The sequence below is a fragment of the Nelusetta ayraudi genome, unplaced genomic scaffold (genome assembly GCF_046127955.1).
Source record: "Nelusetta ayraudi isolate G7.1 ecotype Tasmania unplaced genomic scaffold, CSIRO-AGI_Nayr_v1 ptg000137l, whole genome shotgun sequence".
Classification (NCBI taxonomy): domain Eukaryota; kingdom Metazoa; phylum Chordata; class Actinopteri; order Tetraodontiformes; family Monacanthidae; genus Nelusetta; species Nelusetta ayraudi.
In genome coordinates this window covers 389871-409659 of record NW_027466187.1, presented here as the reverse complement: position 1 = coordinate 409659, position 19789 = coordinate 389871, and the positions used below count along the sequence as shown (strand labels likewise).

The following is a 19789-nucleotide window of genomic DNA, read 5'->3' as shown; positions in this document are numbered from 1 at the left end:
TTGATTTAGCCACAAGTTCAGCGTAGTGTTGCCACCCGTCCCGTTTTTCCCAGAATTGTTCTCTTTTTTCACCACCTGTCCCGGGAAAAATAAAATCTCTCCCGGGACACAATTTGTCCCGTTTTTAAGGGAAAATGACAAAACCTCATTTGATTTCTGCCTGTGGTCTACTCCCGTAAAATACGCGATTGTCCCGTACTTGGCAACTAAAAAACCTGTCCCGTAATGAACTGATACAGGACGCACTTCACTTTGTGTCCCGTATATTTCGGTGACCCCCCCAGTCGACAGACTTGAGACCCCCCCCCCCACCCCCCTACCCCCAGAGGTCCCGGATTTGTAACTCTGGTAGGTGGCAACCCTAGTTCAGCGACGTGGTAGCTAGCTTTAAGGGCTCTCTTGTTTACTTTTGCGGTTTTTCTCATGAAAGTTGCCTGTTTCTCCGTGTGTTCACGCAGGCGAACAAAATACTCCACATTTTTCTTTTGAACTGAGGGCTGTTTCGTTTGGAGATGGCGTTTAAGCTTACTTGGGACATAGCACTGTTGGAGAGCTTTTCACCACATACCAAGCACAACGGAGTCGGTGCCGTTGCATCTCCGGTAAAAGTAAATCCAAATGAAAGATAGCTTTCATTGTATTGCCTCACGCCAGAAACTTTGCTCGACGTCACCGTCTTTGCCTCCACTCATACTAGGGCCTTCATCTGGGTCCGGATTTTGTCCAGGGTCCAGTTCAGAGTCAGCATTTTTCCTCTTCAAAAACTTATCCATCACTTTCAACCGTCGTCCCGCTATCCACAATCCACACACCTGTCGCTGCATCCATGCGTCACTAATTCGCTTGTCTCCAAGCGCAAGGCAATTAGCTACCTGCTGCTGCCACCTACTGGTATGGAAGAGTACTACATGATTACTCTGCCAGGCGCTAGACTGCACAGGCACACAAATGGGATAATTTCCCACGGCACACCTGACAATATCTCGCGACACACAAACACTGGTTTACAGGAACGGGTGCTCATCAGAAAACGCTGGCAGTGTGTTTCCCGTGTCTTACTTCCGGTATAAAGTTCGCTTCAAAATTACAACAGAAATACTACCGAAAGATGCCAGTAGGTGGCAACGACGCTCTATAAATGCTTCTCTTAATGCAACAAATAAATGAAATGACTTTCATACTTACACCAACTGCTCTTAACCTATTTATTAAACAATTTAGACTTAAAGGCTTCTTTGTTGTTTCACCTTAACAGAACACTAATAATAATAATAATAATAATAATAATAATAATAATAATAATAATAATAATAATAATAATTATAAGAAGAAGAAGAAGAAGAAGAAATTGCCATTTACAAAACGTGCACATTTCTTTTAAACTTAAGTGTAGTTGTTTTCCATATCTATTGACGCAAATGACGTTAACCTTGCAATGAACGCAGCAACACTTGTACCTAATAACACTAATGATACAACAAATACACGTCAAAATGGTTGCAGTGAAAATGGACGCTTTTAATCATATATCAGTATATAATATATAATATAATATATACTATATCATATATTATACGATTGTATAAAGCGCTTTGAGACGCCTTTGGTTGTGATTTAGCGCTGTACAAATAAAAGTTTATTATTATTATTATTATTATTATTATTATTATTATTATTATTATTATTATTATTATTATTATTATTATTATTATTACATATGTTTTGGCTCTTGCCAAGTAAAATTTCAGGAATTATTCTTTGTTTGTTTAGAATGTCGGACATGTATTCAGCGCTTTGTGATGAAGAGCTGGATGCCGTCATTGCAGAAATCCAACTCAGTCACCCAAACACAGGGTACAGAATGATGAGAGCATTCCTTCATGCCAGGGGATTACGAGTGCAAAGTAAGTTTGATATGAAGTTGATCCCCACATGAATGTATTCAGTAATCTGTATTGTGCATCAGTTTAACCGAAACAAACAAATATAATTAGCTTTATTTGTATAACGCTTTCCGTACAAAATGTAGCTAAAAGTGCTTACATGGATGATTAAAAAAAGAATGGCGGTATATTTAAAAAAAGAAAGGGGGGGTATTTAATAAATGAAATCATACCTTTTGTCAGCATTATCTGTGTTAACACGGATTTGTGCCTTTAATATTTTATGTAGTTTGTCTTTCTTTTCTTTTTTGCTGTTGTTGTAGTTCAAAGAGTACGTGATTCCTTAAGAAGAGTGGACCCAATTGGGACTGAAGTGCGAGCCTTGGCCAATCGCACACTAAGACGGAGGCAGTATTCTGTTCCTGCACCAAATGCAATGTGGCACATAGATGGAAACCACAAATTAATATGGTATTTTTCAAAACTGTTTTTAAATACTTGAACAAATGAAACATTGAGATTTTCTACCCACTCCAAATCTTTTCATCTTTGTACCATACCTTTTTTGTGTCAAATAAGCTGTGCATGAACCTTTTTCAATTAGCTATCTGATGCCTTATATATTTTAGATTTCTCTTTCCATCTTCTCTCCCTTTTTTACCAAAAGCTGGAGATTTGTCATTCACGGTGGAATAGATGGCTTTAGCCGTTTAATTGTTTATCTGTCTGCTGCAATAAACAACCGAGCATCCACAGTGTTGGAAACAGGGGCGGTCCTAGAATTTTTTTCTTGGGGGGGCAAGCTCGGGGCACAGACTGTGGAAGGGTGGCACACCGGAATGACATTTGTTTTGTTTTTTTAAATGCCCTATGCCTTAGGTAATAATAAATGGTAGGCGGAGGTATGAATAATAGAACTATTTTATTTACCCAAATAATGCACAAAACAGTGTATCATCCAGCATTTAGTAATCTTATCTGACTGAGTAAAATGCTTTTTGTTTGTTTGAGTGGGTTGATCTGTGCTCCGGGAGAGTATACTGGTGTATCTAGTACTAGTAACCTAGTATTAGTTTCAGCAAGATAAACAAGTGTTTCATAGGTATCTATGTATCTTTGTTAACTTATAGAGATGGAAACCAACAACTGAGTTTAGTTATGAATGTTTGTTTTTTAAATTCATAACAGGTACAAAGTGCATACACATGAAAAATCCCTTTGTGAGAATTATATTCAAGTTACCAAAGTTTGACTTATATTACAAGTACACAGTTTATGTGTATTATTTACAAACAGGATTATGACAGCTGAATACGCTTGTTTTGGTGTTGACTACCTGCAGAATGCTGAATTGCAGATGATGGGCCCTCAACCTCATCATTGGGAAAAGTTCCTGGGAAAAGTTGTATAAATTACTCATAATGTCAATACAAGTATAACATCAACTCAACTTTTAATACTTATTCAAATGTTATCGATTTTAAAGACACCCTGCTTCCTTTCTTGACATTGTGGACATATCCTATTCACTTCATTTAAGCGTCTTATGTTATAGGCCACTTGTCTATCCATTAGCTCATAAAACAACAACCACACTTCCATTCAGCACCAATAAAGAGCATTAAAATAGACATAAAGTAATAAAACAGAATGTAATTAGATTAAATTAATATTGCCCATTCCACAGTCCAGAACAAAGCAGAGGTGGTGTGCGACTTTGAGTGTGACTGATTCAGGATGCAGTGACTGTAGTGATGGTGAGGTGAAGCCTCATGAGGCATTGAACCACTTGAGCCAACTGGTTCGAGAAACGGTTCATTTCTCGAAGTTTCATGTGCACACGAAACCACCTACTGGCCAAATGTACAATCACAGGCAAGCTGTGTCTGAACCACGTGTGATGCATTGAATTTTTGTGTCTGTTATGTCTGTTGGGAATGACTATGAATTGCAAAAAATGAATGACCAAATCATTTCTGTACATAAATTATATATATATATATTTTTTTTTTTTTTCACTTATTTATGATTATTTTATCGGTACTGATGCCAGTGGTTATGGGGATGCTCCAAACAAATTTTGTTGTTAACTTTGTTCAACAATGACAATAAATAAATAACTTGACTTGATAACTATGTGTATGATACATTTTTTGAATGTATTCTGTTTGTGCAATTTTTTTCTGAAAATGGCATGGGTGTAATCAGGCAGATGACAGTGAAAGTGATTGTGGGACTTGGAAAAGGGCATAGATCAGGGGTGCTCACACTTTTTCAACATGCAAGCTACTTTTAAAATGAGCAAGTCAAAAAGATCCACTTCCTATAAAACAGGAAAACATATTCATTCAGAAATATATTTGTAGTCCAATGATAAAGAAAGAAAGGATTAAATGGGTCAACATGTTCCCATGTGCATTTATGCTCATCATTGCACAGAAAACTCATGGTTTAAAATTGTTTAGGTTATATCTGCCTATGTTTGATTTTATCAATAAAAGTGTGTTTACGTTAAGATGTTTTGCTGTATAGTTTTGTGTTTTCCAGCGCATAGGTTAGGGATAATTGGTGTGTGTGTGTGTGTGTGTGTGTGTGTGTGTGTGATGCAGACGTTTTGCCAGCAGCATCTCCCAGCATCTTCGGCGCGTCTGCAGTGCGTGTGCACTTTGAAGCGCATTTTCCGAGCGAGGCGTCTCCATCAGTTTACGCCAGGATTGCAAGCTCACGCGACAACCCCGGTAGTTTTGCGTGTAAAACAACAGCGAAACTCTTTTTCCTGTCCCTGTCTGGTCTTTATTTGATCTGAATAGTGCCGAAGCCGATACGTCACATTTACCCTGGACACCCTTGTCCAGGGTGTCCCCTGCCTTCGCCCTAAGACAGCTGGGAGAGGCTCCAGCAGACCCCCGTGACCCTGAGTTCGGGACTAAGCGGGTATGGAAAATGAATGAATGAATGAATGTAAAGCACAGCACATATAAGAACAAAATCCAGCACATCGTACATTATGACCAAAATCAACCAGATCCACTGTGTTTTCTAATCCTGCCTGAACGATTCTACCTGCTGTAATTGACGCGGATCTCTCTCTCTCTCTCTCTCTCTCTCTCTCTCTCTCTCTCTCTCTCTCTCTCTCTCTCTCTCTCTCCATGCGATAGACCCAAACTCCCTTCGCAATTGACCAGTAGATCGCGATGGACGTAATGGGCACCCCTGGCATAGATGCTTGTGTAACATGGACATTGATGTACAGGACAGGGGGCTCCATCCTATCACCTCTCCTCTCCTCACTCTCTCCCTAAGCTCTCAAAACTATCTCCAAACTAAACGCTATCTAGTCTCAAACACTCCAAACTATAAACACTATCCAAAATCTAGTAATCCAAACTCTCTCCAAATCTCAGTTGACTGCAACTCTCCTACAATAACCCCCATTTTGAATGGAGCCTGAGGGGTCTATATAAACCGTTAAAATATAGCTGGCCATTTTCATTTTACACCGTCCAAATTTACAGCTCAGGGCGCTGGGACGAATTCCAAATTGTGTGCAGATACAGGCCTACACTTCAAATAATTATGAGAAAAATCCAACGTCAAGAGAGCACTTCCATTAGGAAATAGTCAACATGAATTTTCGTCTTCTACTGACACCTGCTGGTCAAATTGAATAGTTGCAAATATTGTGAAGAAGTTGTCATCTAATTCTAATCCTAAACAATATGGCCATTCGAAGTGAAGTATTAAGACAATTAATCAGGTTTGTACTGCTTGATTGAACACATTCATCCCGTTCCAGTGCACTAAAACCCACTTCCCTTTAGGACCGTGTCAGCGAAGCCAAAACTTCCTTGAGTGACGCTGTTTCCCAGCATGCAATGCGAGCTAGCGATTCACAATACTATTTCATCACAAACATGGATGTAAAAAATAAAAAGGGACGAAAAATGAAACTTCAGGAACACCAACCAATACAATGCAATACAAGCAGAACTGGGCCGAAGTTTTATATTATGTACACCATAATACAGCCTTCTGGTGGACAAGCCATACTATTTAATCCATGTCCTCCTATGGCACTTCCGTGGGTGGAAGCTCATCGTGGAGCTCACGTGCTGGATGCTCGTCACTCCACCAATCCTTGCGGTTGAGTTCGCGAGTGAACGAAAAAGTGAACAGTCGTAACAGAAGCTTGCTGCTGGAAATAATGCGTTGCAAGTGGATGTGATGCTCACTGAACCCAATTCAGACAACTCTCCCTCCACTTTTCTTGTTTTGTATGAGCATTTAAAAAAAACAACATAATAATAATATGGATTTTGACCATGTATGTTTTGGAGTTTATTGAAAGAGGTTAATAATAAAAGAAATATATATATATATATATATATATATATATGTGTATATATATATATATATATATATATATATATATATATATATGTATATATATATATATATATATATATATATATATATATATATATATATATATATATATATATATGTATATATGTATATATGTATATATATGTATATATGTATATATGTATATATGTATATATTATTTTTCTTTAACTTTAACTAACTTATCTATTTCTATCCATCTATCAAACTTACTATCTAGGGATCTTGATATTGTGTTGGCAGATGCATTATCACGTGTACATGTGGACTAGCTGCGAAATTCTTATTTCGGGGGAACTGAGGGTTTTCTTGTTTAGTTTTGTTTGTCGGTATGTTAATCGGGTTTGGTTCTTAAGGGAGGGGGTGTTATGACCCACGGGTGGGTCTAGGTGCCTCTATGTTTGTGTCTGTGTGTGTGCGTGTGTGAGAGTGGATGACGCCTTGCAGGTGCGGTCCTGGATGTCGGCTGCTGATTGGACGCGCCACGGCTGAGAAGGAGGAGCAGTCGAGCCAGCCTGATGGTCATCCCTCCTCCGCTCCCAAGTCTGCAGTTAGTCACTTCTGAAATGGTGTTAGAGCACGCAGCCGTAGGGGTGGGCTGCCATTTTCTTTGTCCCCTCTTTTCTCCTGTTTATTAAGTATGTAGGGAGGTTAGCCTTTCTGTATTTGGGTTCTCTTTCTTTCTTTAGTTAGTTCTTAAGGCGAGCTAGTTGGAGTTTGGTTTATTATTTTGGCCTGGGCCCACCCTGAAGCCTTTGCTGCCCACCGGTTAAGTTGTTTTGTTTATTTTATTTACTGATCAATAAATGTTTTTGTTGAAAACCGTCAACTGCCGTGAGAAATTAATGAGCCTTGGGAGTGGGGGAAGGTGTCCCACACGTTGTGTCTCGGTCCCCCTAGACGGGACGTAACACAGAGTTTTCACCGTGACAGCAGGTTGAGCTCCTACCGTTTTACAAGTGACGTCGTCACGTTAGCCTGTCCCATCCCTGCTAAATTCTTTAAAGAACTACCGTTAGTAAACTTTTAAATTATAATACACTCTACACTAATTGTAATTTCCTGCCCGTGGTTCTATATTGCAACAGTTTACGGCTCATATCAGCAGATAAGCAGCAACAATCTGGGCATTGCGGGTGATTCCTAAATATGTCATTTCTTATTAATTAGCCCATAAGTGTTGTACACCAGTGTGACACCAAATGCTTGTTGCTGACAGCAGTGAAGAAATGACACTCTAGTGGTTCTGCACATTAGTATAAATAGAGTGATTCTCTATCATTACATCACAGGACGGCGGCACTCTGACAGATTCCATGAACCTGGACACTGATGATCCAGACTCCGGTCCAGATGAGCCAACAGGCCACAGTGGAAACGGGTCAGAGCATGGACTGGCTGCTGAAAGGATCCAGGTAGGTGGCGCTGTCATCCCAAGGTGTGTGGTGTGGAGGATCAGGGCCAAAGTTCCAGATGCTCACAGAGGTGACTGTGGATTCCGGAGGAGTGTTTGAAGGCTGGACTCCCAACAGTGATTGCCTGCTGAGGACCTCTCAATCACAATCAGGTTTTTTAGTGGCTGTGAGATTGAAAGTGAGATTGCATTGTCCAGGTAGGAGGACAGCAGTCAGCCATGTTTCACCTCCAGTCAACACGCAGTGGTTCACATGAAGGTCCAAGAGGCCTACAGACCTACACTGAGTCTGGACGTGGCAGTACAGTTGGATCATTGTCTTTGTTGTGTTGTTTGGTCATTGTGATCCAATGTAATGTGAGAGAAGGACGAGTGCAGTTATATTGGAGTGAGTTATTTAGAGTGGAATAGAAGTTATAATGCAGAGTCTGTTTTTATGAAATGTTCTATCACCTGGCATCCATCCATCCATCCATCTTCTACTGCCGTATCCGGAGTCAGGTCTCGGGGGCAGCAGCCTCAGCAGAGACCCCCAGACTTCCCTGGACCCAGTCACCTCCTCCAGCTCCTCCAGTGGGACCCCAAGGCTTCCCAGTCCAACCCAGAGACCTGGTCCCTCCAGCAGGGTCTCCTCCTGGTGGGACATGCCTGGAACACCTCCCCAGGGAGGCGTCCTAAACAAGACCCCGAGATGCTGGAACTCCTCCCCCTGAGGCAGGGCCTCCCCACCGACCCAGAGAGGGCAAACCACCTCATATCCAGCATTGATTTATCTGTTGGTGATTAATTATAATGTATCATTTATTTTATTTAAATTATATTTGAACTGAATTGGATTTGTTTGTAAAAGTGAGATTTATTTTCATTGATTCATGTGGTTTATGTTGAGACCTAGTGGAGAAGTGGGTATGGCCTACAGAAGGTTTGAGTACACAAGTTATTCAGATATGGAGAATCCCCATGGTAGGACTTCAGGAGATATATAATCAAAGTGTTAAAGCAGCAGAAATGAAATGTCAGTTGAGGTCAAGGTTACACAGGTCAGAGGTTGTGATGGCTTTTATTGTCAGAATATTGAATCATTGAAATATAATGTTTGAGCTCGTAACAAAGTTAGGATGATATAACATAATCACATAAAATAAATGATCTGGTTTCCTTCTGATTCATTGACGTCCTTCTGAAATCTCCACACAAACATCTGGCAAGCATCAAAACCATGAATTATTTTGAGGGAAATTTCTTTTGTCTTACTTATAATTCAATTATGATTTGAGTTCCCATCACAGGTGTTGTGAATCACTTTATCTTTTCCACATGATTTCCTTATTTAAGATCATGAAGCAGAAATAAAGTCTCTTGAAAAGTATTTTTCACCTCCAAAATGAAGATGCTATAGAAGTCTGAATTGAGAGCAGAGCAGTGTGTTGTTGATGTGTGGAACCTTCATGCTGAGATGTTCCAGCCATGGATGATGAGAGCAGAAGCAGTGGTTGTGTTGCTGCTGCCTTCACTGAGCAGCTGCTCCAAGTCCTGCTTCTTCCACTGAGGATTCAGCTCCACCAGTGGCTTCTGGGACGTCTCTCCCAGTAACCACAGCAGCTTGTAGGGAGAAGCAGTCCGCCAGCCACCAGGCTGCACTGGGGTCAAAGGTCGTGACACACCCACACAGTGTTGGTGCGTGCAGCTTGCTGTTTGGCTCCACTGGTTGTAGTTCTGTCAGCCACAGGTAGATGGAGCGCTCCTCTTCACTCTCCTCATCCTCACCACCACCTGCAAAGATAAGAAGAGACAGCAGGAGTCAGGACTCACGGTCCTTGAACGCATCATCACAGAGACGTTGACTGTTGATGGAGATGATGGAGTGACTGGTGAGAAGAAGCAGACTCTCAGTCACATGTCAAGTGTGGAACATCAGAAGGTCATGTGACCATGGAGTGTTGGACTGATACTGAGGCCTGATGAAGATGAACTGATCAATAATTGGGTGGTGAACTGAGAGAAGAAGCAGTTTGGCAGCAGATGTTGGATGAATGAGGAGCAGCTGGACGTCACCATCCTCCTCTCACACTGTGACTGGGAACACTGGACCTCTGCTGTGGGATCAACTGGCTTTGGTGCTGGAACCATCATCCACTGCTTCCAAACCAGTACTAACCTCACACTCTCCAGTTGATGGTCACTGCTGTAGACAAGATCCATCAGTGGCTCCTTCACTGATGACTCCTTCAGGGGGTTCATATTCAGATCCAGGTGTCTGAGTTGTGAGGGGTTGGACTTCAGAGCTGAGAGCAGCCAATCACAGCTGAGCTCTAACAAACTACATCTCCACAACCTGAATAGAGAAGAAATGATGGAGAGTTTTTCCAGGGTGTCATCACTCTGAAAATCAAAGTGAAATGTTGACTTCAGAATCTGACACTAAAGCAATCTGAAATCTGACCACTAGATGGTAGGATTTTACACACTGTACCTTTCCACCCAATTTCATACGCTTCAAACACAAAGCAGTGACTGCAAATTGAATTTCCAACAGCAGTGAAGTGAAAATCATGACAACAACAACAAGAGTGATAGAAGTTGTAGAGTGAAGAGGGTGAACTGACCTCAGAGTCTCCAGTTTACAGTCTGGACTCTGCAGAAAACCACTCAGCACCTTCACTGTTGAATCCTGAAGGTGGTTCCAACTCAGGTCCAAGTGTCTGAGGTGGGAGGGGTTGGACTTCAGAGCTGAGAGCAGCCAATCACAGCTGAGCTTTGACAACCTGCACCTCCACAACCTGAATACAGAAGAAATGAAGGAGAGTTTTTTATCATGATGGAGAGTTTTTCCAGGGTGTCATCACTCTGAGAATCAAAGTCAAAAGTCGACTTTAGAATCTGACACTCAACAAAGGAGAGAGGGTGAGTGAATAAGCGCTGAAATCTGACCACCAGATGGCAGGATTTTACACTCTCTACCTTTAAACCAGGGGTGCTCACACTTTTTCAACATGCAAGCTACCTTTAAAATGACCAAGTCAAAAAGATCTACCTACTATACAATCGGTGTGTGTGTGTGTGTGTGTGTGTGTGTGTGTAACGCACATGTTTTGCTAGCAGCATCTCCCAGGATCTCCGGTGCTTCTGCTGTGCGTGACTTTGAAGCGTATTTTCCGAGCGGGGCGTCAAAACAAAATTCAGTACATCGGACATTATGACCAAGGGCCAATTCCAATTCCTCCCTTAACTCCTCAATCTCAACCCTCGCCCTTAACCCTCAATCTTTGGCCCTCAATCTTGGCCCTCAAAAATAAGTGTACAGGCTTAGAAATGGGACACCCCTTAAGTGCAGTTACGTCTTCAGACTGTGGGGGGCTGCCTTACGCCAAAGCTAAGTCCAGTCTGTCAAGAAGATGACAACGACGAAGAAGAAGGAGAAGAAGAAAAAGACGATGAAAAAGAAGAAGTCCTCCGTCGCTACACAACGAGGTACACAAGTAACGTGAAGCCGGGACCGCCAGTCCGGCTGACAAACATCGTAAATTAAAAAAAATAAAAATGTTACGCAACAACGATGTCAATAATCCATAAAAAACTCTTAAACTAAGACAATAAAATGGTTTTGTAATATTTATATCTTTATTAACTAAGAAAATACTTCCATTTGTAGCTCGCTTTTTTGTCGCCATCTTTTTCGAAGATGTCTTGGCGAAAATACACAATGCCTACTGGGTAGCCCTCACTGCCAAGGGTGGTCCCGGAGAATCTCAATATTGAGGGCGATACAGCCCTTAATCTCCTCCCTCAACTGGACGTTCTTAGAATGGGGACAGCATTTGCACCTAGCAGGGAGCGCGCATTTTTGAGATTGAGGGTTGAGATTGAGGGTTAAGGGAGGAATTGGAATTCACCCCAAGATCAACCACAACCACCGTGTTTTCTAATCATTGACTTCCTGCCTGAACCATTCTACCTGCTGGAAGTGACGAGGACTCCACCCTTAAAGCTCGCTCTCTCTCTCTCTCTCTCTCTCTCTCTCTCTCTCTCTCTCTCTCTCTCTCCCTCTCTCTCCCTCTCTCTCCCTCTCTCTCTCTCTCTCCGACCTAATGGGCACCCCTGTTTCAAACCCAGTTTCACTCATTTCAAACACAAACCAGTGACTGCAAACTGAATTTCTAACAGCAGTGAAGTGAAAATCATGACAACAACAACAAGAGTGATAGAAGTTGTAGAGTGAAGAGGGTGAACTGACCTCAGAGTCTCCAGTTTACAGTCTGGACTCTGCAGAAAACCACTCAGCTCCTTCACTGATGAATCCTTAAGGTCGTTCCAACTCAGGTTCAGCTCTCTGAGGTGGGAGGGGTTGGACTTCAGAGCTGAGAGCAGCCAATCACAGCTGAGCTTTGTCAACCAGCAGTTCTCCAGCCTGAATAAAGAATCAATATTTGATTCCTTCCATGGTGTAAATGTCATATTAACAGTCATTTCTCCCTGTTGATGATCCAGATGTGCAGCTGTTGGGATCACTGAGTCATTCCCTCAAAGGAGTCATTGTGCCAGTGGGTAGTCAACACAATAACAACAGCAGTGTGTCAGTCAGTGTGCAGCCAATCAGCAGTGAAGATGGAAAATAATCAGTGAGTCCTTTGTGTGCTTGTGGCTGTTTTCAGTCATCAGAGTTTCGTTACTAGTCAAACACATTCAAAGGACAAGATGAAGAAATACTGCTGCACTATTAATCTGCCTCTAATATTTCTTCACAGGATCTTCTGCTCAGTCATGTCACCTTCATCTCCAATCAACAACTTCCATTGAGCTCCAAAGTGACTGGAGACATTCTCCACACTTTCTTCCACCATCCAAAGTCTTTTCTGGCTGCAGATTGTTGACATGAAAATATCAACAACATCCACTTTGTCTAGATGAGTCTTTAATATCTGCTTCAAAGTCTTCACACTGAGCAGCGTTACACACCAGTTGTCATCTGCTGACACACACTGTCCACCAGTAGAAAGCAGGAACTGACCTGAGAACTTCCAGTCTGCAGTTTGGACTCTGCAGTCCAGCACAGAGCAGCTTCACTCCAGGATCCCTCAGGAAGTTCTCACTCAGGTCCAGCAGTGTGAGGTGGGAGGGGCTGGACTGCAGAGCTGAAGACACCACTGCACACTGAAGCTCTGAGAGTTCACTGGATGAAGGAGAGCAGAGAGAGAAGTTGTGGTCGACATGTGAGATTCTAAAGACAGTGAAAGTGAATCAAGACTCATTAATGTCTGATCATCATCATCATCATCATCATCATCACCATCACCATCATCATGTAAATGGAGGGAAGTCCCGCGGTGGTGCAGCATGTGTTTACATCTGTGGTGCGTGGTGCCGGGACACTGCAGTGGTATGCAAACACTGTTCACCACTGGCACAGTTGATGATCATCATCATGTCTTCAATGTCCGTCCGTCATACCAGCACCACTACATCATTCATAAATTGATGAGACGTGGGTTCCATTTAACTCGTTTATTTTCCTTCTTGAGTTTTTGGTTCGAGGCAACACAGACAACGTGAGGTCAAAAGAATTTTTGGCTCACCAACCACTCCGGCTTGACCCGCTTTCCATCAAACAAACATTTCGGCCATTTTTTTTTCTCGACCTAAAATAGCTGCGGGTCACCTTTCAAAATAAAATAACGGCTTCAGCATCAGAATCGGATGGTCTTGGTTCCCTTTCTTGAAGAACTTGGCAGTTGTCAGCCGGAAGGCATCTTGCACTGTACCCCTGACGACGCCATTAACTTCGTCCAGCAGTGCAACGTAGGGCTCTTTCATCAGACGTTGACTGATACATGACTGAACGAATGGCTCGCGGCTTAGCGCATCAGCGACAACGTTCTTAACGCCAGGGACATACTTCAGATCGAAATCGAATGCGGCAAGCTTAGCAACCCATCTTTGTTCACATGCGTCCAAACATGGCTTTGTTAAGATGTAGGACAATGGGCAATGACAATGACCAAACTTGTCACAAATGGCCCATTTTAACGCCAGGAATTCCAACCTGTGCACTGGATAGTTAATTTGTGATCGGGACAGTGTCTTGCTGGCGAAAGCGACAGGTCGAGCAACAGTCTCACCTGGTGGCACTTGAGACAGGACTGCGCCAATGCCATCAAACGACGCATCAACAGCGAGAACGAAGGGCTCACTGAAGTTGGGGTGGGATAAGGTGACATTGCAAGCTAATTCATTCTTCAGGGTCTGGAACGATTCTTTGCATGCAGCAGTCCAGTCGCTTGCCGTAAGCGCTGGTGGAGCAGATGATCGCTTTTTCACCTTCCTGCCTCTCATGGCCTTATGCTGCACCTGCCTTCCAGAGAGGAGTCTGAACAAGGGTTTTGCTTTAGCAGAGCAGTCAGCTATGAAGTGCTGATAGTAGAAGATTAGGCCCAGGAAAGAATTAATCTTCCTCCAGGAAGGGGTCACACCATCACTCTCCATCAGGTCAGCCTCTCCCACATCCATGATGGCTTTCATCTTGTCCAGGGTCCTTCATCACCCCGTCCCCACAAATGACATGTCCCAGGGACCTTACTGACCTCCGCAAGAGATGACACTTCTTGGGGGCCAGTTTGAGTTTGTGACTTTTCAGACGGGAGAACACCATCTCTAGACGCTCAAGCGCCTGCTGTTCAGTTGGGGCAAAGACCATCAGGTCATCAAGATAGCAGAGCAGACTAGTGAAGTTTTCATCCCCGAAGATTGACATTATCATTCGCATGAATGTTGCAGGACTGTTGGACAGACCTTGTGGCATTCTGTTGTACTAGTGGAGGCCAAAAGGTGAAGAGAAAGCTGTGTATTTTTTGTGCTCTTCATGGAGTGGCACATTGTAGAAGCCAGACGTCAAGTCCATGGTGGAGAAGAAGACATTTCCTCCAAGTGCAACCCACCGATCCTGGGGTGCCTTGGGCCAGGCCGTCGAGTCGGACCATGAACAGGACTGTTTGAAGCTGGGGAAGATCTTTGCAGGAGCACCTTCTCCAGCATGTTAATAAGGCGGTTCAGGGCATCAGGGTCAGTGGCCTGTGGCTGCAGTGGGCTCTGTTCTTCAGCAGGTGGTGCAGGTGGCGAGACAGCAGCAAGAGCATTCACTGACACCCTTTCTCTGGAAGTTCTGTTCACTGACATTTCAGAATGATATTCGTTCAGAATGTCTTGGACTTCACGAGCAGTCCACTTGTCTATCGTCTTCGACCTGAAGGTCATGGCGAGCTCAGTAGACGGGCAGTTCTTTATGAACATTCGAGTCACCTCAGTGCTGGGGCTGTCCAGTGACTTTCCTTGCTCCTTCAGACGTTCAATGGCCAAGTCAACAGCGCGGTTCAGTCTAAGCCAGTAGTCAAAGGCATCCTCACCCTTCCCAGGAAGAGTGGTGTAAAAGTCTGCTAATGGGAGTGGTGAACACGGAACAGAATCAAAGTGCTTCCGCAAGAGACCATAAATGGCATCGGGGTTACAGGTGATGTTAATACCACTGTTCCTGGTCCCAAACCTGACAACATCCTTTGCTTTGCCACCAAGATGAACAAGGATCTCCTCCGCTTGTTCCTCAGGTTGCAGATTCCCCCTCTTAATGAAACTCCTCATGAGCTCCTCCCACTCCTGGACGGAAACAGAGTCTGAGTTGTCTCCTCTGAAGCAGGGGGGCTCCTTCAGCTTTCGATGAGGGACATATTGCAAATGGGACACGTCAAAAGCATTTGTGGCAGACACATTGGCATGGCTAGGTCGAGGGGTAGCACTATGTAAAGGGGAACTGGCTAGCATATCAGCATGGGCAGGTGAAGGGGCAGCACTGAGTAAAGGGGTAGTGACAGATGCACTGAGGTGAGAGATAATGTCCTGTGCCACCCGCTGGCTGACCTGTTGAATCAATGCATCACCCATCTGACCTACAATACTAGCAGCAATAACACCAAAAGGAGTTACAAAAACATTACCCTGAGGATTACTCATCTTTCCAAAAAGTTAACAAAACACAATACCACAAAACAAAAGGATGAAACCACAAAAGGCCTAGACTGGAAACTGAAAAAAAAAAAAATAAAAAAAAAAAATCAAATAAAAGTACATAAACCCTCTATCTGATGTCTAACACTGCACAAAAGCAACACATCTGACCGACTTCAGTGACCGCAGATGAACAGCAGCAGCAGAACAGTCCCCGGGTCGCTCTGCAGCATCGGTAGCACAACAAAAGAGTCTCGAGTCACGGCACCAATGTGACCTCTCCTATTCTGTCCTGCTTGCTGTATAATGAAGACTTGCAGAAGTCAGGTGTGGAGCAGCAGTTTATTCTCTGAAACAGAATGGGACACAACCATAACTTGCTCCGTGAAACTTGGTCACCTCCTGCTTCATGGGCTTCCTCTGTACTGAAGTAGTGATCGTATAGTTGTTGTTTCTACAATACAAATAATATTAAAAATAAAATACATTTTTCTACAAAATACAAAAAAATGACATTCGCAATTTCAATAATTCGCTCCCTAAGGCTCCATTTTTATACACTGTAACATTCTTCCAGTTACACACACATACCTGAAACAGAATGGGACACAACCATAACTTGCTCCGTGAAACTTGGTCACCTCCTGCAGAGACAACGTGCTCCGTATGAGAGCTGTGTGCTGCTAATGGACATGCTAGCATGCTAATCGTTTTTAATAGCAATAAAAAAAAAAAAGAACTTTGCTAAAACAAAAAACAAACAAACAAAAAAAATTAAATGAAAGACACCAGCACACATTTAAACACTGAAACACAGTTAGATGAAGCATAGCTCAACTTATTGCATTAATTTCTGTCTCAGCAGGGAGGAGACTGTCTCACCTGCTTCATGGGCTTCCTCTGTACTGAGGATCGCCCAGAATGCAAAGCGCTAACTTCAAAATAAAATACAAAATAAAATATAAAGAGCCATGGCTGTGCCCCAACCAAGTTTAACATGATTGAACACAATTTATTTTGTGTGTGTGTGAGAGAGAGAGTGGATGACGCCTTGCAGGTGCGGTCCTGGATGTCGGCTGCTGATTGGACGCGCCACGTCTGAGAAGGAGGAGCAGTCGAGCCAGCCTGACTGTCATCCCTCCTCCGCTCCCAACTCTGCAGTTAGTCACTTCTGAAATGGTGTGAGACCACGCGGCCGTAGGTAGTGATGGCCGATGGAGGCTTTGTTGAAGCTTCGACACTTGTTTCAAAAAATGGTTCATTACTCGAGGCTTCAATGACACAGTGCTCGAGGAGGTAATGTAGTGCTCAATAAAATGAAGTGCAATAGAAACGTGTTCATTGTTTCATAGGTTGTTTGGGATTTGATTCGCCATGCATTCTTGTTGGACAACACTACATGGTTGTACGGTTCAATGCTGACACAATAAAATAAAAATGAAAAATAAAGACAATGTCTCTTTTTTGGCACGACTGATTGTAGTAGACTATAGCTCTATACTTAGCCTGACAGTTTGTGCAATGAATTATATTATATCCTAAAACAAGACTAAATAGCCCATAGTTTAAAAATATGTTCAATAGTAAGTGTTCAGTGGGTCAGATGTCAAATGTGATCTATTTAAAATGTAGAATAGATGAGCTAAATAACACATATATAATACACGTTGATGGGAATTGAACCGTCGCCTCAGTCTTGCAAGTCCAAGATTGTCATAATGTACCACAAACCCAAATCACACTCCCTTTTTTCATCGAAGCTGTTTGAGTAGCGTTAGCACACCGTGATTCCTCATCAACTACAGGCCTACACTTCAAATAATTATGAGAAAAATCCAACGTAAAGAGAGCACTTGCATTAGGAAATAGTCAACATGAAATTTCGTCTTCTACTGACACCTGCTGGTCAAATTGAATAGTTGCAAATATTGTGAAGAAGTTGTCATCTAATTCTAATCCTAAACAATATGGCCATTCCAAGTCAAGTATTAAGACAATTAATCAGGTTTGTACTGCTTGATTAAACACATTCATCCCGTTCCAGTGCAGTAAAACCCACTTCCCTTCAGGACCTTGTCAGCGAAGCCAAAACTTCCTTGAGTGACGCTGTTTCCCAGCATGCAATGCGAGCTAGCGATTCACAATACTATTCCATCACAAACATGGATGTAAAAAATAAAAAGGGACAAAAAATGAAACTTCAGGAACACCAACCATTGCAATACAAGCAGAACTGGGCCGAAGTTTTATATTATGTACACCATAATACAGCCTTCTAGTGGACAAGCCATACTATTTAATCCGTGTCCTCCTATGGCACTTCCGTGGGTGGAAGCTCGTCGTAGAGGTCACGTGCTGGTTGCGTGTCACTCCACCTATCACCTCGGGGAAGGCCGTTGATTCAGGTGAGTATATGGAAAATATGGGTCAATGTGGTCAGTCGTAACAAGAGAAGCTTGCTGGCAAAAATAATGCACTACAAGTGGATGTGACACTTTTTTTTTGTTTTGTATGAGCATTTAAAAAAAACAACAACATAATAATAATATGGATTTTGACCATGTATGTTTTGGAGTTCATTGAAAGAGGTTAATATATATATGTATATATATATATGTGCGTGTGTGTAACTTTCACTAACTTATCTATTTCTATCCATCTATCAAACTTACTATCTAGGGATCTATCTACTACTAACTCTCAAAAAACTAACGGACAACCAAGAGCAACAAAACCAACCTACTGCAATTCGTATATTTTAGTGTGTGTGTGTGTGTGTGTGTGTGTGTGTGTGTGTGTGTGTGTGAGGGGGGGGGGGGGGGGGGGGGGGGTTAAAATGAGCACAGTGATGGCTCCGCAGCATAAAGTGCATCTTCAGTCGTCGATTGTATGTGTGGGAGTCCCTCAGGTTCAGCCCAGCTGATTTAGTGTTCGGTGAGAGGACCCTCGCGTCTGTTAAGGGGTAAGCGGCTTTCCGATGTTAAACGAGTAGAGAATAATGTGTTAGATTACGTCATTTTTTTTCCGTGAACGCTTGCATCGTGCTTGTGAAACTGCTCACCAAACTCTTGTCGCCAGCCAGTCTAAAATGAAGCGGCAGTTTGACAAGAAAGCTGTGGCTCGAGTTTTTGAGACAGGCGACCGAGTGTTGGTATTGTTGCCGTTACCCGTTTCCGGTTTGCAGGCTGGTTTTTCTGGTCCGTATGTCGTGGAGCACAAACTTTGCGAATCGCCAAGCGCTTCCATTCAGCGCCCATGTTAATCAATCAGTGCGTTTACATGCAGAGCTTAATCGGACTAAGCAATCATTCGGTTTTCTCGTCCAATCGGAGTTCTCACCTTGGTCCCCGTATACATGCAGCTGAGAAATTCAAATTATTGACGGGTCCTCCTCCCAACACTAGGGGGTGGAGTGAGTCTTTTCAGCCGGTCAGCTGCTTTCGGTTGACATATTAAATCTATTATGATATGGAACGATAGTTCATAATGTACGTGTTACTTGCTTTGCAGATAAGGTGTACCCTATTTCTTGTGCTCCTGGTTATTTTAAAAGGCAGACAAGAACGTTGTTTGCTGTTGGAGGGCTACAACAACACTTCGATGCTACGCTTTGTGCCGTCGCTACGGACCCCAAACTCTCGTTCTTGTTGGATTCGGGTTCGGAGCAGACTGGTGGGAGAGTTTGTGTACAGGTTTTGCAAAGGAACGGTGTCTTCAGTTATACACACGCTCATTAAAGTGCCGACCGTGGAGGAAGCTGGTGCCGCTGCACGCCGTTTCCAGCAGAATAACAGCGAAATTACCCAAATAAAAACAAATCAGGAAAACATCTCTTTGCTGTGCTTTTATTTACAAAGTTGAAATTCTTCTAACTTACAAAAAATGTGAACGAAAAGGTAGAAATATAAATACGAAGGAATACGTATTTGTTCAGGGGTGCGCAAAGCCGGAGCCCTGCATTTGCTGCGCTACCCTTTTTAAAAAGGTCTCCGTTGGGCGTTATTTTAATATGTCCATCTCTTTTAGAAGAGAAAGCATCGCCCCGGTCTCATCCTCTCTCCAAATGTCAACATTCTTATTCGCGTTTGCCAGGTTG

At 42.9% G+C, this 19789-nt stretch overlaps 1 protein-coding gene across 1 annotated transcript in view; it reads right to left on the bottom strand.

Annotated features, from left to right (window-relative positions):
* Positions 1-12527: 12527 nt before the first annotated feature.
* LOC142879624 (NLR family CARD domain-containing protein 3-like) overlaps positions 12528-19789 on the bottom strand; it is a 185109-nt gene continuing 177847 nt past the window's right edge. Inside the window, exon 2 of the mRNA XM_076013005.1 lies at positions 12528-12871. Coding sequence (XP_075869120.1) covers positions 12664-12871 — 208 coding nt within the window. The 3' untranslated portion in view covers positions 12528-12663. The remainder of the gene's footprint in view (positions 12872-19789) is intronic.